The following is a 12009-nucleotide window of genomic DNA, read 5'->3' on the forward strand; positions in this document are numbered from 1 at the left end:
TCGAGCAGTCCGGTGGTTGGGATACTTAAGTGCAGCCCGACTGGCTTGCGGAGTGTTTTGAGGGTCTTTTAGGAAACGCACCCTCTTGCAGGGCAGGGATCCTCGGCTCCAGAGCAACAAAGGACAATTTGGAGGGGAGTGGAAGGAGCGCTCCACAGCCTCTCTGGCATCCCAGGCCCACTTCTGCCTAGCATCCTGTCCTTAGTGACCCCGCCTTCATGCTCTGCATCCCACCCGGGCTGTCTCGCTGCTCCTTAGTCTGGCCGGGGGCGCCGCGACCCACCACCTTGCCCCCACGCCTCACTCGGGGCGCCCTCAAACCCTTGGAGCAGCCCTGCGCACCGCCTCCACGCTCGCCCCGCGCCCCGCCCGCGGCCTCTCTGGCACCTCTGGGTCCGGCTCCCCGGGCCAGTGTTCCCCCCGCCCAGCAGTCCATAGCCGCCTCCTCCAGCCCCCGTCGCAGGAGCTGTCAAGCTCGTAGCTGCTGAGCCAGCCCCGGAGCTCCCGCGTCTCCTTCTCCTTCCTTTGTGTGCGCGCGAGAGGAGTTGGGGCGGAGGGAGAAGGGGGAGGTCGCTCTGTCTGTCCGTCTCCCTCTGCCTTTGCCCGGGCAGCTTGAAGTGCCGCCGGAGAGGCGGGAGCCCACGGGGAGGGTGCGGGGAGCTGGTGGAGGGACTCTGGGCCGCCCGGGAGCCCGGGTCCCAGCCGCGCGCTGCGGAGCGCGGACCGCAGCTGAGGCTGGGCTGGAGGCACGATTCGTCCGCTCCGGCCGCCCCTCGGCCTCCCTCCGCTCCCACCTACCCCCGGCACCCGGAGAACAGCGTGCGAAGGCGCCGAGAGGGACGGAAACCACAAATAAATAGCGGCGGCAGCAGCGCGTCATCTGGCGGAGCAGGAAGTGCAGGCAGAGTCCGGAGGCTGGTGCTTTCTGAGCGTCCCCCGGACTTTGCCATGGGCTGGGGGCCGCGGAGGCTGCGAGCGTCCGGGCCAGGGCAGCGGCGGCGGCGTCCGCTCCAGGGCTGAGCGAGAAGCGTCGCGTGGGGCGCACGGAGATGGCAGCGTCCAGCAACTCCAGCCTGTCCGGCTCCTCGGTGTCCTCTGGTGAGTTTCAGCCCATCGGGAGCGGCTGCCCCGCTGGGTCTCTCGCCCCCTGCCCGCGCCCCGCACTCTGGGATGGAGAGAGCCTACCTGTGGCCGTTCTGCTCGCTCTCCCGGAGTGAGGGCAGGCGGCCGCTGTGACACTTGTTTGGCTGGCCGGCACCCTTGGGCGCCCACAGCACCTTCGCGCCTGGAGTCTGACAGCACAGAGGTGGGAGAGCGGGGGCGCCCTTGGTGTGCAGAAGTGGGGTGTTTGGGGATTTGTGGAGCAGTAGGCAAGAAGCGAGGCGAGCAGGGCGGGCTCGCACTTTCTAGCGCCGCTGAACCAGGGCTGGCGGGTCGGGGAAGGTGAGGGTGCCGCTGGGCGCCCCGACCCTCTGGCTGTGTGCGGTGCCCATTCCACTGGATGCCCAGATTCAAGGCAAGGGGGAGCAAACCCTCGCTCTTCGCATACTTCATTTTCTTTGTTTGTTTCAGAAATTAGCTCCGTGGAGACGCACGCTTGGTGTATGGACTTGAGATAGGGATAATACAGGGATTCTGTCATTCTGGTTCTGATTGAAGTCAGGGACCGGCGGTCAAGCCCAGCCTTTGACCATTTGCCCAGTTTCAGGGGTGTGTGTGTGTGTGTGTGTGTGTGTGATTGTCCTCTGTGGCCTCTTAGAATACGTTTGGTAATTTTACTTTCCAGGCATACATTTTTTTTTTTTTTCTTTCAAGTGTGGCTGAGCGAAGGAAGGGCTTCTTTCAGCTTTTCTATGGCTGATCAGCGGGTCTAATTGAAGAGAAGAAGTCGCTAATGAATCTGAAGGAGTAGGAATCAATAGAAGCAGACCCTCTGGATTCTGAGTATGACAGGTTTCTAATCAGGATGATGCATTAGGTAGAATGCTTCTACCGCTCTGGTCATTGAAAACTTTAATGACAAACCCTAAAGGGATAGCTGACAAGACATTTACTGTAGTTTACAGTATTCAGGGGTCAAGAAGGTCTTGAAGTCCTAATGGAAATGCTCAATATATCAATATTGTATTAATTTCTATTGTGTGTCCGCTTTAAATTATTACTCCAAAAATTAAACTCAGAGAAAGAAACGTTCTATTGGAGGCATTGGACAGCAAGCCAGGCATTAAGGAACCCTATCTCTAGATGTGTGACTAATTAAATCATAAATGCAAGGTGATTTGACTAAGGTGCAGTTGCGACATGGAACAAGATGATTACTTGAAAGTCATCTATTATCTTTTTTGGCAGGTTTTAGTTCCAGTGAAATAGCACTTCCTTTCTTGATCATTACCAACTGATGCAAAGCACAGTGTTGTTATGTGTATGAGGTAGTCGAAGTTTCTGGTAGTAGCAGCCAATGGGGCAGAACAGTCATATCTTATTAAGAGCAGCAACAAGTTGACCGCCTGTGGTTTTAATTCTGAGAACTCAGCAAATGCTACAGCTTATTTTTAGTATCCTCAAACCACTGATGCTGCTTTTCAATTCATTTTGGTTGACTAACATTGAATTTAAAATACAGTGATGTTGGCTTATGGTTAGCATATGGTTACCCCTCTTTGAAAATGGCCCACAAGATGAACTGGTGGGAGAGTGGTAATGAAGGGAAAGAAGACAAGAGAAAGGACAATAAGGCAGTATTATCATATGATTTACTGGTGTATAAATTACAGGTGCTGTGGCATCCGAATTTTCAGATCTTGATGAAAAATCTCCTAAGCTTAAGGACCCTTATTGAAAAACCTAACTCAGCCTTAGGAAGAATACATGGGTTTGAAGCAGCACTGTATAAGCTTTAGATGACGTTGATTGCTTTGTAGATAGGATAGAGATGCATGTGAAGGTTCTATTCTATTTTTTGCTTTATTTACCACTGTTTTAAATCCTAATGAAAACAGAGAGATAACAGGAAAGCTGAGATTCAAAAAGTAGGCAGGGATATGTCATTTAATATGAATCAACCTAGCCCATGAGGTTATATTGGCTAATTCACCACTTAATCAGGCACTTTGTCTTGAAAAATATGAGAACCAGAATTCTCTTTTTAAGCACACTTACCATCATGTGGATCATGAATAATTCAGAAAACACAAGCAATTCACACCTGTGAGAAGTGTTGGGCAGGAAAGATTAGAGCTTGTTTGTGATGGCAGCTGGGTTCTCAGGCAAAGGTCAGAGTCTGAGAAAGAGGGCACTTCATCAGTCTATTAATCACCGTTTTTTCCATAGTAGGTGGACCTACTATGTGCCAGGCCTCAGGTTGGCCTCAGTCTCCGCTTCAAGGAGGTTAAGTGAGGAAAATAATTTAAGGATTCTTTAGAGCTTCCTGGTGGCTCAGATGGTAGAGAATCTGCCTGCCATGGAGGAGACCCAGGTTCAGTCCTTAGTCAGGAAGATCTCCTGGAGAAGGAAATGGAAACCCACTCCAGTATCCTTGCCTGGAGAATTCCATGGACAGAGGAGCCAGGCAGATTATGGTGCATGGAGTTGCAAAGATTCGGACCCTACTAAATGACGAACACACATACCCCTCTAGCTCTGAAGTTTTGTGATATTGTCCTTGAGTTTGGCTCCGCCAGTGGATAAGTTGGGGTGTGTTATTTAACTTTTCCAAGCCTCAGTTTCCTCATCTAATGCTAATAATAGGAACTATTTCATAAGAATGTCACGGAGATTAAATGAGGTAATGTGTATAGAACATTTAGCATAGGGTGTGGCATTTAATGTTTGCTCAGTGGGAATAAAGTTTGTTCCTTGGAGGAAGGAAAAAATAAAAGCTTTCTCTGGCTCAGACTTTAGGTACAGAAGTAAGTCCAACACATATCAAATCTGCCTCTTGCACTGCATGTTAGATTTGGTCTTGAGGTTTGAGCTCCATTAAACAAGCATTTATTAAGTTTCTTTAGGCTTCAGGCATAATCACAAGTGTTTGGAATAGAAAGATGAATCAAGACCCTTTCCCTCCCCATCCAGCAGCAGAGATGGACAAACGACCATCTGTATTCTATTTTGAGAAAATGAGTTATGGGGAGGAGAGTACAGGGAGGAGACGGATGACCTCAGTTGTGAGGGGTCAGTAGGGGTGACTTATGACTTGGGCCTTGAAGGATGAGTGGGATGTTTTCAGAAAACAGAGAGCAGGAAAGGCATTTTAGGGAGCGGGACAATCTTAGGCAAAGGCCTGGAGATAGGGAAGTTCATAGCCTAATTTTCAGCTCCCTTCTTAGGGCTATTCATCTGGTTTTTTTGGTGGTTCCTCTTCTCTGGACAGTTATGCTTATAGGCCCATCAACAGCCTCAATCATGGAGCTGCCAGAGCACTCAAGGCTGCTGCTGTGGGAGGATTTCTTTCTGTTCAGGTAGCAGTGGGTTTGATGGTACAGCTCTCCACACCTCAGGATATATTTGAGCAGTTGAGCACTAAGAAGGGAACAGTTGATTTTGTAGTCTCCAGCACATGGAGAGGTAAACTCGAATAGAATACCATGGGTAAACTTCTCTTAGAGGAATAGCTGTGGGAGGTTTACGTTTGGATGGGTTTGTGTGAAGAGTAAAAATGTAACAGTTTATTCATTATTAAGCCTAACATTATCTGATTTTCCTGTAAATGTGTTCTTACTTGCTATTGGTGGACCACATCGCCTACGCATCTCATTTATTCTACATTACCAGCTGGGACACAACAGATGAAATAATCAGGTTAAAATTAATTTTTAAATACATTTTCTGAGAACTCTTTAGAAATTTGCTTCTGGAATATTCAATTATGTATAAAAGAAATTGCTTTGACTTTGTTTTAATGATAACTGCTGGTAATTAAATTTCTCAATCACCTAGATTGGCAGGAGGGGTTGATAACCTTTATTATTTTAAATTGGGGGTGGGGGAATCCCTATCCTTAAGCTTTTAATCTAGCCTGTGGTACTTGATTATATTCTGAAATAAACAATTGTTGATTTGAAAAATACTTTTCTTAATGATCTTGAGTCAGATTTGCTTTTATAATTGAAATAAGAACTTTTTGCGTATTACTTATATGATCACCAAATGGATAATTTCACAGACAAAAGAAAAAAAAAATCAACCATAGGTATACATATGTCCCCTCCCTCTTGAACCTCCCTCTCATCTGCATCCCCACCCAACCCCTCTAGGTTGTTACAGAGACCCTGTATGTATACCTATGGCTGATTCATGTTGATGTTTAGAAGGAACCAACAAAATTCTATAAAGTAATTATCCTTTAACTAAAAAATAAATAAATTTAAAAAAAGAAGAAGAAAAAAAATCAACTCAAGTAAAGTATTAGATAAAGAAACTTTGAAAAAAAAAAGATAAAGAAACTTTTAGATGTTTTTCAGTAACTGAACAAGGTAAAAAATTAAATATCAAAAGGATTCTTGGGATAAGAAGTTAAGATTTTGAGAATATAAATGGACTGGATTATAGAAATGAAATTGACATGGACTTTTGAAATTAAAATGCAAATATTAATAGAAAAAAGTAAAACTCAGTGTTATGTGCAGTCTTTGAAACTTTAATTGGGAAAAGAACATTCCTGAATGGACTGAGGGATTTGTTTTTCCAGATTCTTTACAACAGTAATTCAGGCCAAGGGACTAATGCCATTTTCTCCTGTCAAACTGGTGTTGATCCTAGAAATGATAAATAGGAATTTTCATTACTTGTTATTGACGACTCACAACCAGTGGCATATACAAATCTTTCACATTCCTAGATTCAGAAGGCAAAACTGAACTGTAATCATGCTGCCAAGACTTATATACATGTAATTAGAAACTCCATGGATCTGATACTGCAAAACAGGATATCTTTGTTGAAACAGAGAAGTTCACATTGAGAAGTCTTCTACACCTTTAAACTTCAGAAATATTCAATTATGTGTAAGCCAAATATCTTTACCTTTGTTTTAATGTTAATTGCTGGTAATTTAATCTCAATTACCTAGAATGGCAGGAGGATTTGGTCAGTTTTATTTTAAATTGTGCATAAAAAGTTGCAATTTCAAAAACATTGCAAATTTGACAAATTGCAAAGCTGAGAATTAATCCCCTGAGAGAAATCATTTACTGATGAAAGCTATTGTTTTTCTGCTGTTTTTCTGGTGACCTTTCCACACCTCATTTTAACTTACTAGATTCTCACTGTCCTCTGTGGTACCTGAGATGAAAGTGAAAGTGAAGCCGCTCAGTTGTGTCCGACTCTTTGTGACCCCGTGGACTGTAGCCTACCACACTTCTCTGACCGTGGGATTTTCCAGGCAAGAGTACTGGGGTGGGTTGCCATTTCCTTCCCTAGAGGATCTTCCCAACCCAGGGATCGAACCTGGGTCTACCACATTGTAGGCAGACACTTGACCATCTGAGCCACCAGGGAAATCAACCTGAGATGAACCCAGTGATATAGAATCTGAGAGGAAAGGCAGCTCTTCCTAGGCATAACAGCTTTTTTTGCAGTGTTTGACAAGGGCCCACTGATCTGTATACTTTTGCTAAAATGCCAGATGCCTCCCCTGCTCCTACTAATCCCATGAAGAGTTCTGAATGACCTTCTCTTTGGGGGTCAGCTTTGGGGGGATGCAAACCCCCAGTGTTTTCCAGGCCAGTCTATGCAGGGCTTCACTGGGCAGTGTCCTTTGTGCTGCCACCTGGGGCTTGGCCAAGTGTCTGTCCTGCCGAGGGCCGTCTGCTGCCCCTGCAGGGTGCCTGCGTTCACACAGTGGTGAAGATAACTGGACTTTGGGGTTGGAAAACCTGTACATGAGCAGTGTCATCTTGGTATGGTTTGGGGAAGAGTTTTTGGCCAGAAGATCAAGATTCCTGCCAAGATAGTTAGATATAGAGAAGGCAAAAGGAACCTAGTGATAGACCTAAGATTAATGGCATGCAGCTGTCACTCATCCATGATTTATCTTTTATGAATGTATTCACATTTCATGGCTCCTGAAATATGTCATTGAATTTTCAAAATGAATGGCTCCTTCCCTCCCTTCCTCCCTTCTTTGTTCTCTCTTTCTCCCTGTTTCTTTTCTCTTGTGTTTTTATGTTGGTCAGATTGCTGTTTAGAGATGTTTCAGAAACCCTGCCTTTGGTCTACTTTCCTGTTAATGGTTCCCGAATCCTCGGGGCACCTTGCTGCCTCTCTTCCCACTTGCTCAGTGGGGAAAGGAGCTGCTGTGCTGTTTTGCACATGGACTCTGGTCACAGGGTCAAGATGGACGTGTCCATCTGTGGTGCAGCTTCAGGGCTGTGACAGAGCTCACTCCTCATGTGTCTCAAAGTTACTAAGAAAAGCAGAGGTTTGTTGAAAGTCTCCATGGTTGGAGGAAACCCAGGTAGGAATATGCTGGACCCACACACAATCTGCTCTGCCAGGGCACTTGGGGTCTGAGTCTGAAGATGGAATGTGTGTACCAGGGAAGAGCCATTCACCAGATGATTGTGCAAATAACCTGCCTCTTCCTTCAGTTACTAGAAGTTGAACACCTTTGTGAGGACCGGTCTTCATATATAGTCTTTACAGTGTGGCCTTGACAGTGTGGCCTGGACAGCATGGCCTTGCTTCAACAGTGACCCACGTCACCCAGCTTCAGCCCATTCACAGAATCACCTTAGCAGTTTAAAGTGTTATCTTCAATCACCCAATGTCTGAGTTCCAACAGACATTCTCTAGAAAGGTGCTCAATTACTAACCTTGTTTAAAATGTCATCATCACCCCAGATCAGAGGGGACATTGTTATATTCCTGGAATTGAGATATGTATTACTCACATACTGTGCAGGCCACCAGTCACCCCTTGCCCTGGTGGCCTGTGGAGGAGAATGCTTTGTTGAGGAAAGAGGCTGGATGCCACTGGGCTGGCAGAACTGCTAGGTCTGGAGAAACAATCTGCTCCCTTGAGCTGGAGAGAGATGCCACCTTCTGAAATGTGCCTTCATTAGATGTTGTAGGAAGAGCCCTAAACGTGGAATCAGAAGATTCTGGACATTTAAGCCTTTAGCTGGGGCACCTATCCTCTTAACCAAGGCTTTTAAATCCTGTCAGAACTGTTAAGCCCTTTACCAGGACTCTTAAACCATTAATCAAGGCCCTTGAACCCTTTACAAAGCTCCTAAACCCTTTACATAGGCACTTTGACCAGATATTTAACCAAACCAACCAGCTAGCTATGTGGTCTTTGGTAAAGTTAGCTCCTCTGAGCCTTACATGTCTCGCTGCAAACTGCAGTTGTGACAGCCTGTTGCCTGGAGTTGAGGTGAGCATCCCCAGAGGTGATAGAGCATCCCCTCCGCAGACCTGGTCGGCACGCCTGCTTATTTGAGGCCAAGTATCTCTCTTTCCTCTCTCCTTCCCTTAACATCTCTGAGCCCCAGTTCTCTTGGCTGTAAATCAGAAATAGCGATATCTGACAATTTATCCCACAGGGTTGTCTTTGCTGATACTGTTTGGGAAAACGCTTAGTAAACTGTAAAAGCAACTGACATGACTGAGTGGCTGCTATGCGTCGTTCTGTGTACATCATCTCACATATTTCTCTGAGGTAGACGTTATATCCTATTTTGTAAACAGAGAAATAGGTTCTGCGAGGGCACAGGGATTGGATTTGAGGTAATGGGATTGAAGCAAAGTCTTGATCTAAAGAGTGTGCTCTTCCCTTTTGAAACATGAGGAACTGGTTTGTTTCTGTCTCTGTTCACAAAAGTTGCTGACATTAGAGTTTAATGTCATGGTTGACAGAGCAAATACAGTTATATTCTTATGCTTTATTTACTTGCCCTCAGTACTTATCCAGACCGTCACCTCAGTTTGACCAAAGCTCATTCTCATGAGTAATATGAACTGGGAGATGTTACCAAGTTAGTACTCTGTAGAGTGAACACCTAGGAAACTGAGCTTTTATCTGTACTTGAGAATAGTCTTGCAAGGTGAAGGGTATATTAGGTGTTCATTGTACTATTTTTATAACTTTTCTAAAGGTTTGAAAATTTTCTCAGTAAAAAAAAAAGGGGGCAAATAAAGGAAAAGTGCTACTTAGCATTCAGTTGGTTTTCTTCACGGGCATTACAGAAGCATTGTTTTTGTGTGAGGATATAAGTCCTGTTATCTCATGATGATAACAGGTTCTGTTATCATCCCAGATTCTGAATCGTCAGGCAGCAGAATATCTATTCCTTAGTTTATATCTTAAGTGAACATATAAAGGAGCTGAAATTACAGAAGGTGCTCAGATAGACCACACACAATTTCTGCCTGAGAATTGTTTTTTTTTTTTTTTTAACCCCCTGAACTGGATTGACTTAACATTTCATTGTAGGTTTGGACCAAAGACAGACCTTGGTTGTTTAGAAGATTCTGGCATTTGTATAAGGAAGAATCAGGGTCGAAGTAACTCCAGGAACTGGCTGCCCAGTGCCACTTGGCTAGTTGGTGGTAGAGCTGAACTGTAGTATGGACCCATATTTCCAGAACATTCATTCTCCATCCTTCTTACTAGCTCATCCTAAAGAGTAGTATCAGCCTTAGAGAATTTCTCGCAGATATTTTTTTATCTGACTTTGTAAGGCCATTCTATGTAATTATTTTTTCCAAAAAGGAAATCATCAAGTGATTTGTGTTTTATTTTTTTAAATTTTATTTTTAAACTTTACAATATTGTATTAGTTTTGCCCAACATTAAAATGAATCTGCCACAGGTATACCCGTGCTCCCCATCCTGAACCCTCCTCCCTCCCATACCCTCCCTCTGGGTCATCCCAGTGCACCAACCCCAAGCATCCAGTATCGTGCATCGAACCTGGACTGGCGACTCGTTTCATACATGATATTATACATGTTTCAATGCCATTCTCCCAAATCTCCCCACCCTCTCCCTCTCCCACAGAGTCCATAAGACTGATCTATACATCAGAGTCTCTTGATGGGCCTTAGAACTCAAGGCTCTTGTGCCCATAGAGGCAGAGACTTAAGTGGTCTTTTGTCTGCTTTAAATATGTATAGTTATGCTGTCCAATATGGTAACCACTAACCACATATAACTGTTTAAATTTTTTTAAAAATTCAGTTCCTCAGTTGTCCTAGGGACATTTCAAGTGCTCAGTAGTACATATGGCTAGTGGCTACCATATTAGACCGTGCAGAAATGGAACATTTTCACTGTTATATAGACGATTCTGTTGGGCAGCAGTGTCAGTAGGTCTAAGATAGGGACCTTACTAATGTAAAATTAGTTACCTAGGGATATAAAATTTGATAAAGTGTTCTCGCATTCTTGTGTTTGCTTCTTGTGCTGCTTTGGTTGTATTTTACTAATTTTGCAAATTTTTTAAAGTAATTTTTTCATAACTTTGAGGCAAGCTGTGGAATGACAGATGGAATATGATGCTGGGGAAAGTAATTAAAATGTTTGTAAACCTCACTAGTCCTGAAGTTTGAGTTAAGCTTTTTTAAAAAATTGTCTGTTGTTTCCTTAATGGCAACTCCTTTTTGAAATAAACCCACAGTGAGTTGTAATTTCATCCTCAAAGAGGGAAAAATGCCTTTATCCAGAAGAAGTTTGGATCTTATAACTGTGTTTCTTCCCCCAAATCATAAAGAAAATGGGAAAACTGTGAATGTGTGGACTGAGGTTGCTAAGTGGCATATTTAAGATATGCTATTTAAAGGAGATTTTCTACCAACCTGACCCACAGTAAACCATTTGCCTAGAAGTATTTTGCTTCTGCAAAAGGCCCATACAGGGCAAAGAAAACAGACTGATTTTTAGAAAATAAAGTTAGCTTTTGGAATTTATTTTAACTGGGGGGAAATGTATGCAAATAAGATTCAGGAACATGACAGCTCCTACGGAAAGGAAACTGGCTCCCCTTCTTGAACTTCTGTTACCATCTTCAAGTTCAACCAAAAAATGGAAAGGTGGAGGGTTACCTTTAAAATGTCAAACAACTGTCAAGAAAGAGGTGGATATTGAGATTCGGCCACTAGATTCAGAAACCATACTAGCCAGAGGCAGGTGGCATGCATGGCTTATTCTTTAATGATATAACTCAGATCACAAATTTTGGGTGGTATGAATCACAGAATCACTTGGGTAATAACCTTATGTAGTTCTTTTCTCATCAGAAGCCCAGTACCTAGACTTCATCATGTCCCATCACTGCCCTCTCTACCCTCAGTCCTGGCTGAGCACGGTCTTCTTCAAGAAAAGCAAACCTAGCCCTTTCTAGTTATTTCACATAATGCCACTCTAATGATGTAAAGTGCTTTTTCTTAAATAATTTTGCTTCTCAAGAATAAACCTGAGTGAGATCAATTAAGGGACAGCAAATAAGCAGGAAGCAGGGATCATGGTTTTGAGGGTAAATCTGAGGCATCTACTAGAGGGTGAGGGCTGCAACGCTACCTCTAAGGGACTGATTCTCCACCTAGACCTGCAGGACCCAATATGGCAGCCTCCTGGGCTATTTAGCCCTTGAAATGTGGCTAGTCTGAGATGCTCTGCAAAGTAAAGTACACATAAGAATTGAACAGTTTACAAAACAAAGAGAAGGTAAAATGTCTTATGAATAACTTTGTTATATTGATTATATGTTGAAATGATAACATTTTTGGATATTAGGTTAAAGAAAATTTATTTTAAAAAATTAATTCTACCTGTTTATTGAAAATGTTTAATGTAGCTGCCAGGATATTTAAAACTACATATGTGGCTAATATTATATTTGAGCCAGATAGTACTACTGGTCTGGACAACTTCAGTGGGAATGTTCTAGCCTTTGTCACAGAATCTACCATACAAAACCTGCTGATTGACTGATCAGAGGCTCTCACAGTTGCCATCCGGTCCACTTTCCAGGCCAGAAACATACCCTGCCTCCCCTGACGTCTAGT

General features: G+C 43.9%; 1 protein-coding gene across 1 annotated transcript in view; it reads left to right on the plus strand.

Moving 5' to 3' along the window:
- The first annotated feature begins 478 nt into the window (after positions 1 to 478).
- Positions 479 to 12009, plus strand: part of CHN2 (chimerin 2) — a 340978-nt gene continuing 329447 nt past the window's right edge. Inside the window, exon 1 of the mRNA XM_070369480.1 lies at positions 479 to 1098. Coding sequence (XP_070225581.1) covers positions 1050 to 1098 — 49 coding nt within the window. The 5' untranslated portion in view covers positions 479 to 1049. The remainder of the gene's footprint in view (positions 1099 to 12009) is intronic.

This window comes from Bos mutus, chromosome 4 (assembly GCF_027580195.1).
Source record: "Bos mutus isolate GX-2022 chromosome 4, NWIPB_WYAK_1.1, whole genome shotgun sequence".
Taxonomy (NCBI): Eukaryota; Metazoa; Chordata; class Mammalia; order Artiodactyla; family Bovidae; genus Bos; species Bos mutus.